This window comes from Serinus canaria, chromosome 3 (assembly GCF_022539315.1).
Source record: "Serinus canaria isolate serCan28SL12 chromosome 3, serCan2020, whole genome shotgun sequence".
Classification (NCBI taxonomy): domain Eukaryota; kingdom Metazoa; phylum Chordata; class Aves; order Passeriformes; family Fringillidae; genus Serinus; species Serinus canaria.
Window position 1 is genome coordinate 29,641,692 of NC_066316.1, and position 26,286 is coordinate 29,667,977.

Consider the following 26,286-nt stretch of genomic DNA (forward strand, 5'->3'; position numbering starts at 1 on the left):
TCTGAAATAGGAATATGGCTTCAGAGCATGTGATGCACTAAACAGCAAGATAGTGGTACACCTAAAAGCTGTTTCTGCAAGTGTTGCACACCAAAATGCCCATCTCTGGAGGATTCTTTGAGAACAGGATGGTGTGAGATGCTGGTGCAAATCTGTTCCTCGCACAAAGGATGTGGACAGAAACAGGGACTCTTGGGTACACTTCAGATCATGTCATAATCACTTGCGACTCTTGCACTTTCTCTTGTGCTAACAGTGTTTCCACATGTGTCAGGGGACTTATTTGTGAATGATTGTACCTGCTCTGTTTCATAAAGGTTTCAATTTTACAAAAAGTGACAAGGGTTCTGACAGAAACTAGGGCTTAAGGTGGTTTGTTTGGCCCACTCAAAATGAAACTTTCTGGTTTAGTGACATTATTAAGCTTAAAATTACAGCTTTTTCAAAAAACCTTTTTATAGCTAAAGGATAATAACAACCTCTTAAATGAGACAATTTTCTGATTTTCGCATTTGGTGCCTCTTAGAGAATCCAGGTTCAGCTTCTGTACATGTGGTCTTTGTAACTTTGTTAAAGTATTCAGATTCTCCTCTTTCTATTCCGGATTACTTGATTGGATTGTAAAGATCTATTTAGTGATTAAGATATAGTTTTACTAATGGGACTTTAGACTAAAATAATTTGTGTTATGAGACTGTCACGTGACAGTACAATAGGTTCTGCATCATGATGGCTGGTCACAGCTTTCCAGCATTAGTGTGGGAGGGTTCAGATTCTAACTGGGCTGCAGACTTCCTGCATGGACTTCAGAAAAAATGAACTTCCCCGTAAAAATGTTCTCATTTTTAATGAAAATAACATATTTTCTCTGTGGTCTTTTCTCATCTTGTCTATTCCATTTATAGTCTCTGTGTGGCAGAGGCTGAGAATGTGCTTATTAATGTATGTGCTAGACTATTATGAGATTTCTATGCAATATTATAAACCAACAAAGCTTTAACATGTTTCTATATAACAACTTGTAACATATGAGATTTGAAAACCTTGATCCAGGAATGGGTTTTCAGATTCCTTTACAAGGAGTTTTCTTATTACGCATTTTTTTGTCTCTCCAGGCTGCCAGTGTAAGATTTATAGTTCTAACTTTCTGAAAACCATTTAGAGAAATTATTGCCACAAAAAAGTCACTACTAAATTTTCTAAAATAGCAATTTTTTTAAATGTAGCATAAACAAAATATACACTGATATGTAACATTTGTTAAAGAAAAACCAACTCCTAATCATTTAGGAGAGCTTGCACAACTTGTGTAGCGAAAGATTTTCAGTAGAGTGCTTGGCCAGATAACAGTTTTATATCACAAGACATCAAGGGGTGATCTAGATTTTTATTTAATAATTAGGTCCCATAATGTAAACAGCTGAGGAGTGAAACTGAGAATAGTAGGTGTACAATTTCCTTTCTGGCCAAGGCTTATATATTCTAAACTGAATCATTTCTTTCCAGCACTACATTGTAATCATGCACCCTTTTATTTGTGCTTTGCTTTCCAAGACATTTTCTCAGAAATAAATGTATTGGCCCATGTATGAAGTGCATGTTTTAAGAATGTGTAATTTTTAAAGCATGCTTTAGGAAATATTGAGGAAGTTTTTACTTTAATACTCTCCATATTTTGTAGTTATGACAAAAAAGTATGAGGAAGATTTTCATTAAGTTCCTGTGTCTTAGGAAAACCTGTGGGTTTGAGTTTATCAGGTTCAGTTTCCATGTTGCTGAGAGACTGTAAGGCTAGGGCATGATAAAATTTAATGTATTTGGTCTTTCAGGTCCAGCTCCTACAAGGGCGTATAAACATACTGAAATTTAGCTTGGAATTCTTTCAATAAAGCCAATGGGTTTGCAGCTAACAGTGGGGTGCATAAGCATCCCGGTTTTGTTGTGTCATAAGTTCTTGGGCAGATTGGATTTGTTCTTTATATGTTTTATATGTTGGATATGTTCTTTATATGTCAAACACTGAGACATATAAATTTAAGTATTTTATTATTGCTATTGTTTCAGGTAATAATTGCCCTTGCAGAGAAAAACCGGTCCCACATTCCATACCGAAACTCTATGATGACCTCAGTGCTAAGAGACAGCCTGGGAGGAAACTGCATGACTACCATGATAGCAATGCTTGCTATGGACAAAAGAAACATAGATGTATGTTATTTCTCTCTTGAACAAAAATCTTGTCACTTCTCTATACATCCAGCTCTTTTGATTTTTTTAGTATAGATTAAAATTCAAGTGTGTAAGCATTTGTTTTTTTCCTTTTAAAAGGACATTTTAGTTTTGGAATAGAAATAGATAATCAATGAAAATTGCTACAGGATAGAAGCAAATCCTTTAGAAAAATGTGCTTCTCTCTAATATCAAGTCAAGTAGAAGTTGGGAAATGACTTACACCTAGTGATGAACTACACTTTTTTTCAATTTACTGATTTTCTGGTGAATAAATTTTTGAGTTATAAAAATGCATTTCCACTTAAAATCTTGGCAGAACTTCTGTTAGACTTCTTTGAAGTCAAGATTTTATAGATTATGGTAGACAAATGGAGAGTTCACTAGGAAAGGAAGGGAATTGGGGGAGTAGTTTGTGATTTATGGAAATTTTTCGAATATTTTGTGTCCTATCACCAATTTGCTGCACTGAAATTATGTGTAGTGATGTTTTCTCTTTTTTTACAAATAGGTCTGTAGTTTTTATGAAAGGGCTGTAGTGAATGGGGCTACATCTGTCTGGAGACTGGTCAGCAATGGTATTCCTCAAGGTTCAATTCCAGGGCCAGTTCTGTTCAATACATTCATCAATGATCTTGATGCAGGAGTTGAATGGCCCACTAGCAAGTTTGCTGATGACACCATACTGGGAGATGCTGTTGACTCTCCTGAGGGACAGAAGGCCTTGCAGATGGATCTAGATGTATTGGAGCATTAGGCTGTGATTATTGGGATGAAATTTAACAAGAGTTCTGCATTTAAAGTGGGGTAATGCCCAACCCAAGCATAATCTGGGAGACCAGTGGATGGAAAGCAGTCCTGCAGAAATGGATCCAGGGGTGCTGGAGCAGTGAGCCCTGGTACCCAAGAGGGCACCACATCATGGGATGTGTCAAACACAGCACAACCAGCAGATCAAAAGAGGTGATTATCCTGCTGTCTGCTGTTCTCACCATGAGCACTGTGTGTAGTTCTGAGGCCCACAGGTTAAGAAGGATGTGAAGGTCCTTAAGTGCAGCCAGAGGAGGGCAAAAAAGCTGGCTAAAGTCTGGAAAAAATGTCCTGTGAGGAGCTGCTGAGGAATTTGGGCTTGTCTAGTTTGTAGCAAAGGCTGAGGGTGACCTCATTCCTCTCTGCATCTCTCTGAGGAGGGAAGGTGGAGAGGGGGGTTTTGAGCTCTTCTCCCTGGTGTTCAGTGATGGATTGTGTGGGAATGGTTCAAAGATATGCCAGGCAAGGTTCAGGCTGGACATTAGGAAGCATTTCTTTGAGAAATGTTAAACACTGGACCAGGCTGGAGAGGTGGTTAATGCCCCAAGCCTGTCACCTCTTTAAGAGGTGTTTGGACAATGCTCTTAACCATGTGCTTTAACTTGGTCAAGCAATTGGACAAGCTGCTCATTGTAGGTCCCTTCCAACTGAAATAGTCTCATCTATTTTATTCTAGAACATGTAGCAATGTGAGTACATAGGACTTCTCAAAGCCATTTATAATTGGTTTATTTCCTGATTTTCTTAACGTAAGAGCATTCTAATATGAATAAACAGGAAAGGAAAAACTAAGACTTTTTTCTGAAATACAGTGGAAAATATTGTACTCAAACCATACTTCATCTAGTTGTAGACTTCTCCTTTAGAGAAATGGACTTTGCTGTTAAATGAAAACATATTGTTCAGACTTGCAAACGTAGTTATGCAAACATATTGTCTGGTTACAAAGGCAGCTGGGTAAGTTTGTTAATTTTATTTTAAGCTCTGTGAGATCAGAAACCTTTCAATTCATCAGGTGTATCTCACATTGTGTTCTAGATTTCTATTTTGGAAATAGATCAAGAAATTATCCAATACAAGCTATGAAAATGTTTGTGCTCTTGCTTTAACATATACTATTTACACTACACATCTTATTCTTCAGTCCTCCCAAAAATAAAATAAAACAAAAACCCAAACAAACATAAAACCCCAACAACAAAATCCTTTCTTTGTTGCCCCAAATCTGAAATGTCCATCCATGGAGGATGATAAGCCAATATGTCTGAACAATATAAAAAGATAAGTTGCTAGTCATCAGAAAATGTCAGAATTAGGATAGGTGCATGAGTTGTTATCTATAGCTATGTTATGGCAGCATGTTGGTTTGTTTTTTCTGTTGGGTGTACGTTTCACTCACAAACAATGCACAAGATAAAACTACCTGCAGTATGAATTGAAGTTGTATAATAAAAGCCACTTTCTGAAGGACCTAGTGTTTCTTCTTGCAATGAAAATAATGAAGCAGAAAATTCAGAGTAAGAAGGGGCACTCATATGAAGAGGACAAATAGATTATTATCCTAGAGAACTGGATTATATTTCTTCTTTTGCCAATGAGTTTACAGAATTTCTTAAGTCACTACATCAAATCTTTTTGGAGTGCTTGGATGAGGATGTTGATTCTGAATTGTAGATACATTATTCAATACAGCTGTAACTGAATCAGAATGTAAGCTGTTTTGAACAGCAAATAATAAAATGACAACAATTGAGCATAATTTTTTGGTACTTTTGACTTCAGTTTCCATTCTGTTCAGTTTCCATTCCACACACTTGCAGAAAAGGTTAATTGATTAATCCTTGTGAAGCCCTGAGGTGTTGTGATGATAAGCATGGTGTAAAAATTATTAGGAAATTAGATGTCTGACTTGATTACCATTTTGATGGCATGGAATAAACAAATTGTAAGCTAGCATATTGAACATTGAGAACTGAATTGATTACCTGCTCATTAATTTAATATGCTGCATACTAAACAGGACAAAGAGATCAATTGGAAATGTATGTATGTGTACTGTACATATAACTGTACGTACTATCTGTATAGAACTTAATTAAAATCACTTTGGCTAATCATCATTGCAAAGGAACAGCAGAGGCAGATACAGAGCCCAACTAATACAGTGTGCAACTACATTTATTGTAAGGCCTTCCTTTCCTTTGATTCTCTGTGTATATCTTGTATCTTTAGCAAGAATCATCTTTCCTCATGTGACCCTTATTCAGGATTCCAAACCAAAACCTCCAAGCACTTAAAGAGACAGAAGTTGTGTAGAAAATGGTGTAGTTAGTTTTCTCTTTTTCTCATCATTCAAAAGTTATTGCCTTCTGAGTAGCATGGCTTTGTTACCCTATAGTTCCAGATGGGGACTTAGCTGAAAAACACAGTTGGTCAGGGGATAGACTGTATCAGTAAAATATGTCCTATAATTTAGCAGTTTTATGTGCTCCTGTCATTAACATGCTAACCTAATTTCTCTTCAGTATTGTTATTTTGGAATGGGAAATGATAGAATATTTCTGTAAAATACTCAAAAAATGGAAACATAGTTTAATAGCTTTGTTAGAAGTCTGGATACTTACCTGGTGCAAAGGTAATTGGAATTCTCTCCTCTCTCTCATTTTTTTTTAATTTTTTTTTCAGGAATCTATATCAACCTGCAGATTTGCACAGCGAGTTGCTCTTATTAAGAATGAAGCAGTTCTTAATGAAGAAATTGACCCCAGACTGGTGAGAACTCTCTGGGGGCAGAGGGAAGGAGATTGCTTGGTTTAAGTTTTATTAATCAATAGCAGTCAAATTGATGTTGGGGATTTTATACTAACATGTCCTATTAAATTGTTTTCAGATGCAAGCTCCAACTTTTTTCTTTAAAATAACTGCCAAATTAACTTTTTTCTTTTGGACACAATTATAATTAAGTGGATCTTTATCAAATCAAAAGCTTTCTCAACTCTTAAAGCATCTGAGGAGAAGAGGTCACTTTCATTATCATCTTAGTGTTGTTTTTTTAGTGTGACAATTCCTAAATCATAGTCACGGATCATTGAATGGTTCTGAAACTCTAAGAATGCACTAAGATTGCTAGTCACTTGATGAAGGTGCACAGCTGCACTGAAACAACTTGTGTATTAAAAAGCTGAGAAATATACCAAGCTCTTCATTGAAATTGATTCAAGGAATGTTTTAGATAGGAAGAAAGAACTTGGTGAAGTTACCAGTAGGAAAAAAAGAGGGAAACAAGCAAAGGAGACAGAAACAGCTAATTATGTAGGGTTAGGGTTGATGGTAATTAGCATATTTCAGTATTGTTAATAATTGTGCTTTTATTTTTTCTTGTCTCTTCTTCTTGACTTTCAAAGGGAATAGAAAATCCTTGTCAGGTTTTCAGCTGGTTTTCTTTTTTATTATTTTTTTTTTCTTGCAAGCAATTTTTAATAACAATAGTATCATGGAGTTTAAAAAAAGGCCAAAAAATAAACCAAATAAGCATTGAACAACTTCTTAATTTCTGTCTGTTTTCTTTTCTTTTCTACATACACTTTCTAGTAGCAAATCATGCAAAACATTTCTTTCATGGCCACAGAAAACTTTGATTGAGGTAAAGCATATGCAGGCTCCTGAACATTTACTACGTCCTGTGGAGCTATACTCCATGAGTTTGGTATGTCTTGCTCTGCAGGATCATTTAGCAAGTAAAGCAAAAGTGGACACATGAGAGTTAGAAAACCATCCTCTATTGTGGAAAAAGCAGGGGAACACAAGTACCTTGAATTTATATGGCCCTGTGCTCATTATGGAATTTGTTGCCCATCTTAAGTGTACTCCAGGGTGCAGCTCTATTATTCAAAGTGCTAGATTAAAGAACTTTTTCATAAAAATAAAATTTTATTGTAATAAAATAATATTAATTTTATGAAAAATCAAAACACAATTTATTGTCAGTATTTATCATCTGTGAGTTGAATGCATGCTTTATAAAGTGTGTTCACAAACCTCTAGGTGGATCTGAGCTAAGTCAGATTCTTGTGTAAACTTTATTCTTCATAATGGAGAATTCTTGACTTTCTGTCTTAATGAGAAAATGAATTTATACATGTTGTACTTTTAAGTGACTCATCTTTGAACCTCTCTCACTCATGGCTAAAGGACATAATTTAAACTGCAAATTGAGGCCTTGAATTAAACCTCATCTCTTCTGGTATTCGTGTAAAAATCAAAATGAAGTTATTTTGCTTCTGTAGATTTTTGTTTGTTTTAATACTTGAAAATGAATCTTCTGTCCATACCCTAAAATTGGGATGTCTGTTGTTGCCAGATTGAAGTTAATCATCCTAACAAATTTGAACATTGAACAGAGATTTTATTGTGATTCAGCTGTCTACTATTTTCTACTCCAGCCCCAAATTTAATTTTCTTGACTCAATAGAGGCAAAACTACATCAGAGTATGGCACCAAAATGGGACAATATAAAATTAGGGTAAAACATTCTCTAAGTGTTCTTGAAACTTCTCTAATTAACAGTCATAATTTTAATAGACTATTAAATAAAATATTGTGTTAGACTTTCATACTTTATTGTAAAATAAATCAATAATGTATTATTAAAAAAACGTATAAGCTATAGGTTTAGAGTTAAAAGTAGTAGTCATATGCATGTTTAAAATAATTGGGTTTGCAAAATAAAAACTTAGGAAGTTACTATTAAATTTAACCATTAAAAGAAATAGAAATGTTTGAAGGAGCTTTAACATCCAGCGAAAATATGTGTCATCAATTTCAACAATCTCATTACTGGAAAGTGCATGCAATCAAAAATGATTAATTTTCCTTAAAAACATTCTTGTAAACTTATTTTGCACATGGAATCAGTGTATGCAAATCCATCTAAAAATATCACTGGCCTACTGATGATATTTGAGCCATATAAAGGGAGGCTTCATTAAATGATCAACCATGAAGTGTCCAAGAATACACAGATTCGTGTCTTAGACTTAGGTATTTGCATGTAGAATTTGGCTTTGAGAGTTTAATGACTAGTTAAACTTGGTTTTATACAGACCTTTATTCTAATAACCAAGGTACAGATTCTGATGACGACTTCCTAGAATTTAAAAATCTAGTTCAGTTTTCCATGTAATATTATCACATTAATATTCATTAATACAATTTAATTTCATTAAGTTGCTTTATGCCATCAGCTTGTTGCTAGCAACTGATGCATCCTACAAGTATAGCATGCAATAATTCTAATAATAGCAAAATGTCATGTGAAAAAGAAAAAAAAGGTGAGATTAAAATTATGATATTGCTTTGAAATTTCTGTTTCTATAAGGGAAAGCAAAAAAAATCACTTTTTTTGTGTAGTTGCCCTTACTCTAACAAAGGTGTCAGTTCTTAAATATGTTTACATTGTTAAGAGGCAAAACTAATGAGTCAGAAAAACTCTTTTTATTCCTATGTCAAATAATATTTCTCTTTTGCAAAATATCTTTTGAACTCTTTCTGTACAGCCAAGTCTTCTAACACAAGAATTTACTGAATTTGGAAGACTTTTCTTGGGTTTATAAATGGAAAAAGAAAAAAAAAAAAGTGCTCGGTGTATTTAAGGCATTTTGACAGTTTTTAGAAAAGACATCTTGTTTAAAAAAAGAAAACTACAGTATATTTACCTAAACTCAACCTTCTACTGAAAAAATCATAAACTAACTATTAATTTGTAGGTGATGCTTGGTTTATATCTTCCTGTTTGTAGATGATTATCCAGCTGAAAAAGGAGATCCAGGATTTGAAGGATGAGTTGGCACTGGTGACTGGCAAGCAAAGAAAATCAGAGCTTTCCCAAGAAGAGCTACTTCAGTAATACATTGTTTTCATTTTCTTCTTTTAGTATTACACTTTTCATCAGTTTCTTTATTGGCATAAATATTTAAATTCATCTCAAAGTTTTAAACTTCCTTGTGAATAATGAAGTAGAGTTAGGTGCCAGTTTAGAATGGCAGATTTCCATGAAAAGCTCTATGAGGCTGCTGGCTGTGTTTTTGCAGCCTCAGCGTTGAGGAAGTGAAGTAAAGTAAACGCAAAGGATGGGAATGCCTGTCAAATGCCAGGCAAAAAGAAGTGTTGTATAATAGGGCAGAATAAAAAAGTCTCTCTCAAAACTGGATATGCAATCTGAATAGAGTCCAAAAAATATTCTTGTGCTAAGATGTATCATGCTGCAGCATTAGTTTGATATAAACCAAAAGAAATCTCACATTTCAGATGCACAATTTTTCAGTGTCTTGAAAGCCAAATATTCTTTTTTTTTTAACTGAACATGCTGTTGAAATATACTATTAATTCATATAAATATTGTAACATTCTGTAGCTTTTGGTAACAGATCAGTACAGCAGATAGGAGCTTGCTAAATATGATGTGTTTACTCAGGTCTGAATGTTCACAATAACTTAATTCAATTTCTAGGTTTGAAAAATTGATTCTATAGTATGGACCTATTTAATTACTGTACCTCAACGCTATAAAGAAAGAAGTAACTGCCTAATTTTGTTTGATTAGTATGTTAGCAGTAACCAAATTGAAGCTGTGGGAATATTTAGTCTTTAATTTCTCAAGGGACTGCTCCAGAAGACAACTACCAGTGCTAACAATTTCCCCTGACACACAGGAGTGTCTGGAGACATGAGGACAAGCTGCTACCTTGAACCTTGAATTTCTCATGTAGATTGTTGTCATTAGTGATCATTTATATCAGCAGTTATCAGTATATTCTCCTAACCAGAAATGTCCCTGTAGTTCCTAGGGAATTAATATATATTTATCATCTGCTCAACCATGAGTGTCAAATGCACAAATAACATTGCAGGGTAGCACTAGATGTGACCAAGACTAGCCATAGAAAGAAAAGTACCTTTCTTTTTCATTATATGCAGAATTAAATGCCCTTATTAGTTAGTTTCTTTTTACCCTGGCGGAAGGGTAAAAATAAACCTTTTTAATCTTCAGAAGATGACTGACTTTCTTAGACATTCTTAAATAATCTGTATGTCAGTTTAAATAAGTGCTTTCATAGTTTTCATTATTGTAAAAATCTGTTGCATTAATTTTAACTGTGGTCTTGTTTGCTGCTTACTTTGTATAGAGAAACTGAGATTTTGAGAATCGTTTGGGTTTTCTAAGACCACAGTAATAAATCTTATTTCCTAAGATTTTTACCTTTTTGACATGGAAATAACAGTATTATAAATAGGAATAGTTTATAAATAGTAATGGACTAATGGTTGATTAAATTTTTCATTATGATTATGCAAAGGAAAACTAGGAATGTACCACCTGAATACAATTACACTATAGCATACATCTGGGAGGTTTGATTTCAGAAATGTGACTAAAAAGTGTATTAGTTTTATGTTTTTCCTATTTGTCCATGTGGCACAATATATAGTGCATTACACTATCAGAAAAGGTTTCTTCTGAGCTAATAATAACAAGGAATTTTGCATCCCAGTAATTTTGCATTACTCCAGAAAGAAGCAGGGTGGAGACTTTTATGAGTTTCTACCTGTATTAAGTCATATAATAAGAACTTTCAAGGACCTCAGCTACACTAGGTCAATGCAAAATTTCAAGGTTTCTAAATTTATCATTTATTTATATGTATTCAGGTTCATGTAGCACATGTATTCATTGTTTCAAAATTAAGTTCTTTCTTGGAACAATGCTGTGAAATTAAAGTATAGAACAGCACTTAAGTACAGCTGACTGGGATATAATAATTTTCCTGAGGATCAATACTAAACAAGAAGGGCCGTAAACAATTAACCTCATCAGTCATCAATGCCATATAATAGCATTGTTCAGGGATTGTTTTCTTACTATATTTTAAAGTAAAAAGAAAACCTAATTAGATATAGAGAGTTTTTTCAAAGAGAAAGGCAAAGAGAGTGTTAGAGAATAACTGTCACAATACAAGAGTCAGACTGGCTTGTTGGTGCTTTGGGCTGCAGTTGAATGGAATGTTGAAAGCTAGGTCAATCTTTTCTAGAACAATTCAAGGGAAGGAAAATATCAAATGTTAGGGTTTATGAGTTTTGCATTTGTCTGTGTTAAGGCAAACAAAGTGCTCACAGATAAACAACTGATGCAGCTCAAACAACCAAATGAAAATACAGTGAAATGATAGTATAAAAAGCCACTACTTCAATGAAAGTATCTTTTTGTGGTTTTGAACATTTATACTTTTTGAACTTGCTTTCATATGGCAATAACATTTGTGACCACGCTGATTTACATGTCTGAGCTTGAGGTCCAAAAATGTTCTAAGCATTTATGACAATCAGCAGATAGCATCTAAGAGTCCTGTCTCCAGTTAGAGTCTATCAACACATAACAGCAAGTCTCCATGACAGTTCTGTTTATTGGGACTGGCCATCTGAGCTTGGAGCTACTCATTATCTGGAGAGTTTGTACACATTAAAGAATAAATATACAATTGACTAGTCCAAACAGATGTATGGACCTGAATGATGCTGATAAAATCATGATTGACTGTTACTGGAAAATGTCTATGTTGGGATTTGCCTCTGGTTTTGCATCTTTAATGAAACCGAAATAATATTATTTATCAGGAGCCATACAGATCAGTTTGTTATGACAGGGAGAAGAAGAAAAGCAGCATGGTATAGGTGATAATGCAACATACTCTGTTGTGCTTTATTTCAAGTGGCCACCCAAGAATGATTCTTAAAGCACTAGAATTGTCGGGGATTATTTTATTATTATTGTTTTTATTGTTGTTACTTTTCTTAAATGTCAGAGAGGAAATTAAGGTCATTATGGATTTCAAACCCTACTTAGACATTTTTGCTGAGTTAGGATATCTTCTGTTTAAACTTTAATAAACTATATCTCATCGTGTGTGTGTGTGTATATACGTATCTATGTAGACAATTCAAGTTTATATAGTTCTTTTCCAAACCCTTAGACTTTGACTGAAGTCTAGCTGTGGTTAATTTTATTGCAAATAATTGACTAGTAAGGAGAACTGTAACAAAGGATAGTCTTATAAAAAATTGATGTGTTTTAATTTTTTTTTTTTGATTCATCATATGTATTTTAACAGAGATCACTGCAAAATTGATCTGCTGAAAGTATTCTGATCCTGGGGGTTTTTTTCTAATTCTTTGATGCTCAGCACAGGTGGTCAAAGGTACAGCACATGTCAGTGAGAAACTCCATGCACTGGGTACACATTTTTTAGTTTTGTCCCACATAGTGCTTTATCTCAGGCACTTTTCAGAAGACAGATGCCAAAATGAAACCAAGTCCAGTGGTATGTGTGTAGATCCAATATTTTTTAGTCTAACACAATGCTTATGGTATTGCATAGGTTTTTTCACTCTCTACATATAGTGCAGGAACTATGTGTTAGTGATTGCCCAGGAAATAAGAGTAAATAATACGTGAAAATTGTATTTTGTATGTTTCTTGACTTACTAAGTCAAGAAATGCTGAACATTTCTCGTAACAATGAGCTTCATTCTATTTGTTTACATTCAGAGCATTCCAAAGGAAATTGTTTGCCTACTCAATGCAGTTGAAATTGCTAAATATTTGCAAGTAGCATACGAATAAGCTGATTTTCATTCTTTATTGTTTTTTTCCTCAAAAATCAAAATTCTTCAGGGATTTATTTTATTTTTTTTTCATTTAATGGAAGGAAAAAATCTGTCAAATAGGTTTTCCTCAGAATAACTACAATGTCTCATTAACATTCACTGAGTTTAAAACAAATTGGAAAATGCTCTTGACTTTTCTTGGGTATGGTAAATTATAGTATGATGCACCTTATCAGTTGTGTGACTAAAGCTATAGCTGTCTGGAATTCAGAATTCTATGTTAAATGGTGAGCACTTGGATTACTTTGTCATATTTTTTATTTTATTAGTTTATTCTCATAAATGTTAAACATAAATTAATTCTTCTGCTCTCATTTTGTTTATCCAAAAAGCAAAGCTTAAAAAATTCAGCTAGACTACATAAGTGGTTCAGAATGTACTTCATAAAATGCTTCCAAAATCTGAATTGCTTGCTTTGGATCTTGCCTTCTATTTCCTCTGCAGTAAAAGGCTGATCTAAATATTTCTTTGAGCTGAAGAATTAGTTTCATATTTAAGGGGAAAAAAAATTAGAAAAGGAGCTCTTTGAACTATTTTTAAATAGTAGAAAATAACATCATACATCCCAAATACAAGGAAATTTTACTCTTTTAGCTTTCAGCATTATGCTTTAGAATAGAATTAAATTACCTTCAAATGATTATTTTTTTGTGAATTGTATGCCAAAAGTAAAAGGGAAAGTCCTTTTTTTTGAATAATTTGTGATTTTTTTTTAATAATATAAATGAGCTCACTAGCAATTTTCAGTATGTGCCCAGAAAGTCAGGATTTCAAATCAACGTCCTATGTTCCAGAGCACCCACGCTTCCAGAGATTTTGCCAGCTGGAAATCTCTAAGAACAGGACTGGAAGTACTGGCTTAGCACTTTAATTTATTAATAACTTTACCTTATTTCTTTCAGATACATAAGTTATTACAGACACTTCTATTTTTTACTTCAACAGTCATATATTGTTCATCTTACTCAGTTCCTGGAGATCTCATTACTTCAGTCTTACATTTGTTCTGTTTCAACATAGTGACATCTGTATGCTATCATAGTATTAACAATATTGCGCTGTTGTACAATATAGACCTTTAACAGTTACTCAGTTAAGCTGCTGAACAAATGGCTTCTTTTACAAAGCAGAGCAAATGTTCTTATTTGCTGATGTCAGTGTTCAATTTCATTTGCAAGGTGGAAGAAATAAAGGCATATCACCTTGCCTTTTGTCAACACAGTTTTGCAGACCACAGGTCTGTGTTAGCAGATTGACAAACATGAACTGTGTAGGCAATATTCAAGAGAAAACAAGCTACCTTAGCTGTAAAGTAGTCTTAAGATGTCTCACATTAACTGCTTGCTTAGATGCCTGATTTAGAATGCTATTAAATCAATGTATTTTCTTAGAGGACGTATTTTCTCCTACAGGTTATGAAATCCATAGCAACAGCACAGAAAGTTCAGATTCCTAATGCATGCAGCTAAGCTACGTGCTTAAATTGTAAATAATTTTCTGTGATCCTGCTTTTTGTTCCCAGCCCCCTGAAAGTAGGGGAAAAAATCTTATTTAAAATGATCACCTTTTACATTGAAACTATTCAGAGATAATAAAGTGTGAAGTTCTTTTCAAAGTATAGCAAATTTTTTTCAGCATGGGTGTGGGAGGGAAGTAGATGATCTACTGTGTCCTGTTTTTCAGGGTTTAAAATTATACTGGTCATCTAATGACTGGTTATATGGTTTCACCAGTAATAGTGAAATAAACACATATTAGTGAGGTGTATGGAGAAAACATAAAATAGCTTCCATTGATTATTTATATGTTTGAAAGAATCTTGGAGCCAGTTTTCAAATATATATGATCAAATGTGATCATAGAAGCTTTTTGAATCTCACTAATATTCATTGACTATTTGGTCAGGAGCATTCTTCCAAAGGTACCACTAAATATCTGTTTGTATCTTTTGGAACTTTGAATACTTTTTGATAGTCTTTTTCTTTGAGCTTATAAGTAATAACCAGTGATACTTTACAGAGTTTTTTAAACTACTTCTGTCTTCTATACTGTAGGATTTACTTGGTGTTCATCCATATGATTACTTTTGGCTTCTTTGAATTGCTGTTATGCTTGTCCTATATAATTTCATTTTATTTCAAGTTCTTCATCCTTTGTAGATATTTTGATTTTTTTTTTAAATTTTGATAAACTAAAGGTTGGTTTTCTCTTGCTACTTTTAGATATACTCCAGTGATTAGAACATAACTACTGTTATGGCCACAAGTATTAGCTGGCAGTGAGTAGCATTCCTTTCTGTATGTGCTTTTGGATTGTTTTTATAAAGTGCTGTTGAAGAAGGAAATCATCTACTCAGCAAGCTACTTGACATGTTTCTTCTCTGAAAAAAAAAAAAATTGCATGTGTAGAATTACAGGCAGTAGGCACCTTTTTCTCTTATAAACCAGTCTTGGTCTTTTTATTGTCCAGTCCAAATCACCCCTTTTCTTACTGATACAAAGATTTAGAGCTGTGTGCATTTCATCACTGAAATGAATGCTTTTCAGCTGTGTAGAAACTCCTCTTACATCTGTTTGCCACATGGTAGCCATCTAATTCAGAATAGTCTCCTGTAATATGTAGTTGTTAGAGCACTATATAGATATTTTTCAAAACTATGTAAATCTTCCAGGCTGTAGAAATGTAAGACACTCAAGGCTTACTGCTCTTAATTACTACCCTGGTCTAAGACTGAACCAAATCAATGTCGCCTATACCAGGTCCATGCAAATAAAACTATTCTATGAAATATCTACTGAAGGGATTGGACAAAGGCTCCACTATTTAGTTACCTGAATTATTATTATTTCACCCAGGAGTTAGCACAGTTTTGTTAAATGAAGGGTTAAGCAATTATTTCTGGACACAGCATACAGCATTATCCTCTACAAGTATCAGCTATCCTGTCATATGTACTACCTGTCAGTAATGTATAACAGCTCTTCTCCGGTAAAGCTGGATGTATTCCATGTACTTTTACCTTCTGTCATTTCATTCACAACAGTGCCTGGAAATACCTTTCCTTTTCTCTCTTATCTTCCATTGCATTATTCATAAAATCTACTACTTTGAATCTCCAAGGTCTTCCCATGCTGATGCACACTTGAAGCTTACTTAGCTTCAAGTTAGCTGTTCTTAAATGCAATAATTGTTCTGCTTCCACTATCATGCATTTTTTACATCAATGGATTAATAAAACTTCTAGATATTTGGCATTCCTATTTAAACAATATAGACATCATTATTAAACTTAATGATAATTTTTGAAATGAATATATTTTGAAACTAATTGGTACCAATTACTTTACCAATAAGAATACTATTGCAAAGTCAAAGTAAACAAACTTGTTTCATTAAAACCAACTCTGTAATTATTATAAGTTCTTCATTAGCTGCCTTGCTAGCAGCCTAGTTTTCATAAAATCAGATTTTTGCTTGTGACAGAGTTCACAACTGACACACAAAATTAATTGTTATTTAAGTGGACTTAATTTTGGTACATAACACACAATGTCAGTGATCAGGGGTTAAAAGGCAAGTTCTCTCAGGAATGAATCATGGCACATAAAACAAGGTCAAAACAAGTCCTTCCAAATCTGTTTTTTGAGACTGTGCATCCTGCAAGCTGTTGAGGGCTCCAGACTTTAAAAACTTGCTCAGTTGGCTGGGAGTGCTTTTCTGATGCATTTCAGCTGTGTAATTTGCATCCTGGTTCATCCAAACAAGTGACTAATTCAGAAGCAGATTTTTAGAAAAAATATAGGTGCATGTCATTTAATGAATGGGTAAAAGTGAAGTAGTACAATGCTCAGTTAATCATCCTGAAGTTGTGCTATCAGAAAAATTGCATGGAATCTGAAGTAATGTGGATAGAAAGGTTTTGTGATTTATGTGTAGTCTAATCAGTAAGCACTCTTCATTAAAGAAGAATTTCTGAAGGGTGGAAAGTAACAGAAGAGAAATAAAGTTGATAATGTAAAAGCTGTCTCTGAGCTGCAGTACAGTGTGTGTTTACATTATCTGCAAAAGAAAAGATATAAAGAGGGAAAGGGTCCATCAAGAACTTGGGCCTGATTGACAGTAACTAATGAAAGAGCACTGTTAGTTTAACATGTTTCCATCCCAATTGTTTATGACTGTTCTACTGTGGGTTTTCTTCCAAGCATCAGCACAAGGACTTGTGCTTGACATGCTTGTGGTTTCACATTCTGGTATCATGATTCAAACCTGCCTGGATCAGCACTGTAATACTTTCCTTTTTGTACTATGTTAATATGTAAAGGACCACTATCAAAATTAGTTTTAAATTAATCTTGTAAATCACTTAATGCTGTTCCCTTGACATTGACTTAAAAACTTTTGTGCATGTGTATAATCTTTTGCTTCTATTTGGGGTTTTGTTGTTTGGTTTTGTTTTTTTTTTTTTCTGATGAGCAGTAGGAAAGAAAGGCCCATTCTTTGTTTACTGCTGTTTTTCACATAAAATGGGTTTTTGTTTCATACTTCCATGTTCTGCATCCTTCTGAGAAATTTCTGTTGGGAAAACTATTTTTTCTGATACAGCAGGGTTCTGGCAATAGTCTTCATCATACACTTGCTCTTATTGATGTAAGATAAGCCTGCTGTTCTCAGGGCAGAACATTGCAGTAGTAAAAGAACAGAAATCTATTCAAAATTACCTTGGATACTTCATTTACTTTAATAACATCAAGCCATATTTACTGCTCTGTAGTTTACCTTACAACATACAAGAGAAAAGAGAAAAAAGGGAGTCACTTTGGATGCCTGTGAGTTATAAGAGACATCTTCATATGATACTTATTTTCCTGTCATATAAAATTAACAGTGATCATCCACATTCCAGTTTTGATTAGCACAAATTCTGCATGAAAACATATTTGAGAGCCTTACTAAGCTAAAACTAATGAAGAATGCAGCATCTGGCTTGCTAATGTTATTAACTACAACAAATGAAACATTATTAGTTTAATACTTGTTTATACACAAAAATAGAGGTTTTAGGATTTCTAAATTTACTTTTAGGTTTGGGGATTTTTTTAATACTAGTTTAATACTTTCAGTGCAAGTATCTTGTGGCTAGGTACTTCTATATCAGATTAATGGAGCCTTTTCTGATACAACTCACCAGCATAACAAAATTCCTTCAAATTTAAACAAATTAAATTTACCATCTTATGTTAAAAGAGTACCAGATACATATATGTACATATGTCATATTTCTGCTGGAGCAGTTAAGTGTGACAAGCAAGCAATTCAGTAATTTTCAATTCAGTGTTTGTTCCTAGCTCCATAATTAGGTTACCACTGAATTTCAGTTAATTAAACAGCTTCCATCATAGCTTTTTCCTGTCAAACTGACTTTAAAAGCAGAGCAGTGTGAATTCATAGCTCAAAGTTTTTTTTTATAAGGGTCTCTCCAGTGTCATATAAAATTCCTAGAGTTGATCTACAGATGATATTACAGAGAGCATCTCTTTATCTGGTTTTCTGCTCCAGTGAGTGATAGATATTTGTTACAAGGTTTTTGGTGTCATTTCATTAATAGGTCTTTGGCTTGATTATCTTGAATTTTTTATTTTAGTTCAGGGATTTTTTTTTTTTTTTTTGCTACTGATTGATACCTTGCAAAGCACATTTTGTAAGTTATAACAGAGAAATAGAATGTCAAAACAGGAATTTATTTTTTCTGTAGTCCATCTTTCATATAACAGGGAGGTCCAGGACTGCTGTAGTGCTAGTCTCCAAAAATGCAGTCAAGAAAGGAAAACATAACATCATACTGTAAGCAGGAGTGTTCACATATATGCAATGTTATGGAAAGTGGTTTTGGTATGTTTGTTAGGTTTTTTTTTTTTCTTCTTGATTCTAGCTGGTTTTCATTATATGCTTGAACCAAAGCATTTAAACACCCTCTAGTTTATGAGTTACCTTGGCATTCTCAATCATTTTGTAGAACCTATGTACATGATTTTTCTAAATTATTTTCCCATTGAATTTTGCAAATTTGTGTAATGGGGAGATTAAGGTTCAGCCTGGATTGTTTTGGGGAGAAGAAAAGCTCAGTCACGTACTTAAAAAATTTTCAAACATGATATATATTCTGTGTCCAGCATGCTCTTTCCTTTAGCAATTTCATTATCAAAACACCCTTCTTTGGGCAACTTTATTTTATAATTTCTGTTTTGAGGGAACATGAAAATATTGACCATTATCCTCAGCATAAAAGCATAAGTTAATAAAAGATTAATTGTTCAGGTCTTTTTGAAAGAAACTCTAGTTCACAACTCTTACAGAAAATAGACTAGGCTAGGTTTATAGTCTCAGGGCTCAGCTGCAATAGATGACAAAAAATACTTTATTTCCTATGCCTTTTTGTTATTCTGCTATGACTGAGTTGAAAAATGGTCCTTTAGAAAAAGGACTTTTTATTTTACCTCATGATTTCATATTACCTTTGTTCTGACGCTTACCCATGCCTATGAGTAGACCAGTAAAGGAAGATTTGCTAGAAAGTTCTAAGGACTTCTTGTTCTCTATGAGTTTCTTGCTGCTCTTGAACAGCTGGACTCTACTTTGTTCAGTGTTGGGTTATTTAGTCTGTTCTGGTTCAGTTCTTGCTGACATTTTCTTGCAAAAGTCTTTGGCTTGAGAAAAACAGTTCAATGTGCATTCTCCTTGTGGAAAGCTAAAGATCAAACATAGGTGACTATTTCAGAAAATGCTACTTTTGCTAAGGAGAATGGTATTCTCCATCTCTTGAAAGTAGCAGAATGAAAAATGAAAGCTATTTTGGCTCTCCTTTATTTTCAAAAGGATTTTTCTCACTATCTCGCTATTGGAGGATGACTTCAGCCTGTGCATGATTTTGACCAGAAAAAATGTTCTAGACTTGTGACTGTAGGTGCCCTGAATGAGTTTCATAAATCTTTTACAGCCCTATTTTATATAATTCTGTGCTCTAGTTTTCATATATTCTATATATTTAATTTTATGGAATATTTAGAGAAAAATAAAAATTTGCGTGGCTGGTTTTCTTTTATTAATTTATTTTTGTTTTGTTTTTATTTATAGCATTTAGACTTGGATGGTCTTTTCTTGTTCTCATTCTTAACAATGAAATATTGGAAATTTATCTAAAAATATAGTGACAATCTAGGGTTTCCTACAACTGGGAAAGAGGCTGAATTGGTTTATAACTTCAGATTTACAGTGCACTATTTTAGATTTGACTCAGTCTTTTGGTGCTCATATCTCTTTTGGCTTTTATGTACTACTTGGAAATCAAAAAATTCATTATACTGTTGTGATTTTTCATTAATTCAGGAAAGGTAACATAAGAGAGAGGAAATAACAGTTTATATCTATAACTACAGCTTGTCTAGTTTGTTGCACTTAACAAATGAACCTTGACTCTCAACTGGAATAATAATTTCAATAATTAGAGCATAATGTTTCATGAATTTTATATTCTTTATCTTTCTCTTGATATATTTTCACATTATAGTTATTGTAATTGCAAGTTAGGGCAATTTTTTTTATTGATTCCCATAGCCTAAATCTGTTGTAATCTGAGTATGTGTAAATCCCTAGCAACCAGATAATCTTTGAAAGTTAAAACATCTCCTTCATAATTTCTAGTTCAAGATAAAGGCTCATTTTTGTAGATGACTTCATATAGTCAGTCTAGACAATCTAATTATCAAACCCCATTTTTTACTTTTTTCCTCTTACTTACTGAAACCAATAAGGTCCTTAAGATAGTGACAAATACTGATTCTGTGTCTGTGCAATCACAATCATATTCTCATTAAAAGTATAAATGCCTCTCTTTTCCCAGTGCTTACACAAATGCCTGCCTCCATGGATGAAGGATGAATTCTCCTGCTCTTTGTGCTTAGTGTGTCTGCAGAGAGTATGTGTAACTTTGGACTGTTGGCTTCTGTTCTGTTGTACTCTTAATGCTGTGAAAAATCATGTAGCAATAAGTAAAATTTTGGGTTATTTTACTGAGTAAATTTTTTTATCTCTTCAGTTGAGAAGCAAGTCGATGCCAATAATATTTCTGTGGCTAATATTTCTCTTTAGATATCCTCTCCTTCAAGCTCTCCACATGTACAGCTCACATGGACTTCAGGGAGTGTCCTATAAATTTAGAAGTTGTGAATTTTGGACATTTGATGAGTGGAATACACAACTTATATGTCTCTTGCTATTTAAGTGAAATTATGAAAATGGGAAAGCAAAGTTTGTCTGAAACTATTCCTCGTTTCCTTTTTCTTCTGTTCTGAGTGTTGCCTCTTTGCCATCTCTAGAGGAGATAAATACCAAAACTCGGTTATGTTTTCCAATTTTCATTCCAGTCCTGCAGCATTATTTTCTCCTGAAAATAATGTTGGGGTTTTTTTCAGATCATCATGCTTGTTATTGTTTCACTCTCCAGCAGGGATTTCCTATTACTGTAATGTGAAGAATTTCAGTGAGAGAAATCTTCAGAAGCGGGGAAATACCACAAAACATACTCTAGGGACAGCCTTGGATGCTGTGTTATTATAATGCCTACAATTTTTCTATGTGGTTACAACAGAGTGATTCTGATAATAAAATGGCAACGAGATTCCCAGTCCTGTAACTAAAATGACTGCAAAGTGACATTCAGAAGGCTTGCATATTTAGTGGAGAGCTGAACAAAACTAGTCCAAAAGAAACACTAGGCACAGAGATGAACTCTTGCCCTTCTTGGGCATGTGATGCAGCTGCCTTGGATTCCCTGGCTCAGGCTCAGAACTTAAGTTCATCTTCTAAGAATGATAACCTAAATAAACATTTAAAATTATAAAATTATGCTTTGCAGGGCATATGCCTGTCATTGTTGCCTGCCATTTGCCTATTAAATAGCAAAGAGCATTTTGAAGAGGAACCAGGAAGTCATAAATCTGAACCCAGTTGATGGAGTTTGAATTTACACTTGCAGTTTCCCAGAAATATACCTTAGTAAGTGGGTTAAAAGTCTAATTTGGGCTTAGAAATCCTCTTCACTTTGTTTTGAGAATGAATTGTAATACATCCTGAAATATGAGACCTAAAAAGATGGTGACAGCTAATAAGAGGAAGTCTGACTCTATCTGTAGAGATGCAACATCTGGCCTAAAACATGACATATTATGCCTGTATAGGATTCTGGTCTGATAATTTTAATTTGGTTTTGAAAAATAAAGAGGGTGCTTCTCTGTGCCAGGTTGTCTTATGAAGAGCAAATTACTGAATGGTGTCTCCCTAAGGAAGATTTGGTCAGTTGTTTTTAAATGCATTGCAAGAGGAGAATAAAATGCTAATTACATTTCATTCCTCAGAAGAGCAGTAGGTCTTTGAGAAGTGTATAAATATCTGCATTAAAGGATAGTTTGCCTTGCTTGGTGATTGGAGCAGGTAATTTATGCATGAAAGCTATGCTATCTGCTGATTATTGTAATAGAAAAAGAAGTAGATTTTTCTTTTGCACAAATAATTATATATAGTAGCAAATCCTATGCCCAAAATCTCTTAAAGTCTAGTCTTCAGAGAGAGTAGGTTTTAAGTCTTTTCAATTATAAGAGAGCAGAAAAGCAAAAGGTTACACAATAAATGAGAAAAAGAAAAGATTATTTCTAAGATGCTTTTAGTTCTAGAACTATTCTTTAGCATGTGCCAGTATGTTCAGATATGCAGTTGTAGAATCTTCATTATCAAATCCGGGTTTCATTAATCAGAACAAAAGTATCTTTCAAATGCATGGACCTTGAAGAAAAATAGCCTATTAATATCAGGCAGCTTGGTGCATTTTCTATTGTATTTGACATGCCACTTTGTAGAGTTGTCTTCTTGTTTGTGAATTTATTTTTATTTTTCTCTTTAAAAATATAATTTCCAGGTTGGATGAGTTAATTGAAACATTTCTCAAAGATAATGATCCTGATAGCTCTCTAGATGTTGGTGCTGACATGCGGAAGATCAAGTATTGCTTCGTTCATATGAAGGTATTTTTTTTAAACGGAGATGAAAATGTGGCTGGTACTCTGCAAGTAACTTGGATATTCATGGTTGAAAAGTGTTAAAAGGAATTCAATGTAGTTGAGAGGTACTGGGAAAGGGTAAAGCAATTGAACTTTAAATAGTGTGGAAGACTCACAGAAAACTTAAATTTAACTGGGAAAATTCAGCAGCATTTTGTGGAAACATCAGCAAGGATCACAGTCTGCAGTAAATTGTAAGAGAGCACTGGAAGTTATTGGAATCAAGACAAGTTGTTTTTATATGGGTAGATATTCTCATCTGTGTTTCCAGCATTACTGAGTCTTTATTTTGGACAAACTATGTTGACAGAGGTAAAAATAGGTCATAAACAGGTTATAGGTTATAAAATAGGTTATAGGTTAAAAACACTATATCCCTTTATCTGTTACACTAATTCTCATGGTGTGGAAAGACCTTCTGAATCATTGAGAAAACAAGATACACTTGATAATTGTGGAATTATAGAAAATAATACTTTTCTATATTTTGGGATATAGTTTTTCCAGTAGTGTACACATTCCTGATTTTGATTTATTGTCCAAAAAAATTATTTTTAATTCTATTTTTAATATTGAAATTCTGTGATACTAGAGAACACTGGAGGTTGTGTAGAAAGAGTAAAGTAAATTGCACCCTTGCCAATGAAGATTAGAAACCACAATTTGTTTCATACTTGATACAATCGAATAATTTGACAGTCAACTGTGGCATGATTTTTTTCTGTCAAGAGTATAGAAAGGTTTTACCTTTCTTACTATAGCTAGACTCTCTCAGAATAGAATACACAGCTGGAGGGAAAGTTAAAGGGGTGTGCTTTTTTTTGTTTCTCCTTATAGCAAATTATAAATCACCCAATGAGTTCAGGTAAAAAACTGCTGTCACAAGACATCTCTGAAGAAAAAAGCTGTAATGAAGAACTGGAAAAACTGAAAGGACTTCTGCAACAAAGAGACAATGAAATCAGTATCCTTTGTGGGGGAAAAAGTATTATTGGGTTTGAGATGATCTTACAACCATTTTTCTTTTTGTGAGAGAGGCTGTACTGTGTTAAAGGAAATATTCAATTCCCAGCTTTTATGTGACAGGACTTCTGCTTTACACCTGCTTCTCTTTCCATTTTTACCAAAATCAAAATCCTGGATCCAAGCACTACTTAGCTTTAGAATGGTCCAACCAATAACCAAATATTGTGGATCAGGCCACATCTAAAACATTCTCCTCAAACAAATTAAACTACTTTTTAGAGAGGGAAACTGATGCTATATAAAGACCAATCTATTACCTTACAAAGAATAGAATTTCCTCTATGTGTTATTTTTAGCCAAATGAAGTGTTGCTTTGGGGACTACTGGCAACTTGCCCTTAGAACTAATATAAAACTTGTACTTTTTGCATTTAAATTTAAATCTTTTTTGCACATAAAAGTGCTAAACTGCTCAGATGTGCTTTGTCTGTTTCACTGCCTCGCAGGAAAGACGAGTAGCTGCACTGCAGCGCAATGGGTGGGAGGTATTTTTAGCAGGTTGGCAGACCTGTGGGCAAACCACAGCCACTGCAGCCCCAGCTTTGTGGCTACTCGTGAGGAAAGTTTGTAATACAGAAGAAAAATTAAAATATGGAGTTGTTGAATGTAAAGGTAACAGGGGTTTTCTCACAGTTATTAGTCAAGAGCAAAGTCAGTTGCATTCTTTGTGCTCAGCAATTTCAGCTCAGTTTTATATGTCAAATGAGAATGCCTTTTTTCACTGGGTTGTAGAATGATACCTGTCTGGACTGAAGTGGCAGGAAAGCCTCCCCATTTTGTTCTTTCACAGATGATAAGATTATGTTTTTCCAAGGTGCAGTTTCAAATAAATTTAGCTAAAACACTAGCTCATTTCTTTCAAAAAATTCTTCCTTTTTTTTAAATGTAAATTTTAATATCTGAATTCCCAGAAACATTTCCTCCTGAAATGAATTACTTCATTAGTATGAGCAAAAAAAGCAAAAGATTTCTATCAAATGCACTTGTGCTCAACAGATTTATACAGCTTTGCTCACAGAAGTAAAAGCAGGAAACTTGGGCAAATCCATGTAAGAGTTAAATAGAAAGAATATAGGAAGACTTTGAAGACAAGACTGACTTAGAGAGTCTGCAGGGGCTAAGCAACAGTGCATTATCACTAGAACATTAATAACATGTCTAATGTGATGAAGTGGTGGGGAGTATGGAAGCTGTTGAATAAACTATGAGTTCCCTCTTTCCTACAGTAGCTAGAAGCTATCATAAAAACTCAATTGGAAATTGTTTTATTGTTATTATCTGGTCTAGTTAATAATATTTCCCAAAGACTACTTAGAATTTCTGCTGTTCATTAAGACTATTAATTAGGATTAAGAGTAACATATAAAAAAAACATATAGGGACTTCAGTGTTGCTAATTGAATGCATGCAGGATTTCCATTATATGTCCCTATAAGCTATCAGGCAAAATGTATTTATATCTAATATACTTCCAGTAAAATCACAGTGTTATTGCAAGAAATTTCCTAAAGACTTTTTCTGAATTTTAGTGGATCTTTTGTGAAAAGCTTACAGATAGGATATACTTGCAAGGCTACCTTTAAATTAAGAGGTTTTTTTCCTTTTGTTTACAAGCTTTTTTATTACAGAATTTAAAAAATAAAAAGGGCCTACCACAATGGCAATAAGATCCTGTTTTCTGTAAATGCTTTTATCAGGAGTTGATTGAATGGGATCAGCCATTGTGGTCAATGTGTGACTTTATTATTGTTTTAGTAAGAACTAATCTGCTGTTTGGAAAAACTGAGGTGGATGAAAATAATTGCAAAGAATATGTCCAACTTTATTTTCACATTCACACATTTGCTTCCATAATGTGATTTTTTTCACTTTGGAAAAAAAAGGGCTTATGAACAAACAATGATGATAGTTGCTTTAAAAAAAAAATCCTTAATATATTTTGCAGATATTCTGGTAACTATGCTGAAAAAAGAAAAAAAGAAAGCACGAGATACTCTTTCCCAGCTTAATGCCACCTCTGCTGGTTCTGCAGTCTTGGAGCAGTCTCCTTTTATGAGCTTCGAAGAAAGGCAGAGTCCATCTAGATGTTCTAGTCAGATAGAGGCAAAAGTTTTCAGCTCTTCCATTCCCAAACTACCTTTTCTTTCCAGAGCAACAGGTTAGTGTAATTAATGAAGTGAACAGTTATTGGATCATTCTAATATGATTTACAGTATACCCTTCAAATGTGATCCAAAACAAGGAAGCTTTATTTTCAGTACTAGTCATATTGTGCTAATTCTATATCTAAAAATGCAAGGTTTTAAATCTAAAGCCCTCTAAGGTGCTGATGGCTTTTACAAACTTTGTAAATACTGTGTTGAACAGCCCTGTGGAACCATAGTATAAATGC

At 33.8% G+C, this 26,286-nt stretch overlaps 1 protein-coding gene across 1 annotated transcript in view; it reads left to right on the forward strand.

Annotated features, from left to right (window-relative positions):
• Window positions 1-26,286, forward strand: part of KIF6 (kinesin family member 6) — a 150,420-nt gene that overhangs the window by 37,721 nt on the left and 86,413 nt on the right. Inside the window, exons 8-13 of the mRNA XM_050972402.1 lie at window positions 2,065-2,208; window positions 5,725-5,811; window positions 8,838-8,941; window positions 22,728-22,833; window positions 23,707-23,833; window positions 25,840-26,052. Of these exons, the coding sequence (XP_050828359.1) occupies window positions 2,065-2,208; window positions 5,725-5,811; window positions 8,838-8,941; window positions 22,728-22,833; window positions 23,707-23,833; window positions 25,840-26,052 (781 nt within the window). The remainder of the gene's footprint in view (window positions 1-2,064; window positions 2,209-5,724; window positions 5,812-8,837; window positions 8,942-22,727; window positions 22,834-23,706; window positions 23,834-25,839; window positions 26,053-26,286) is intronic.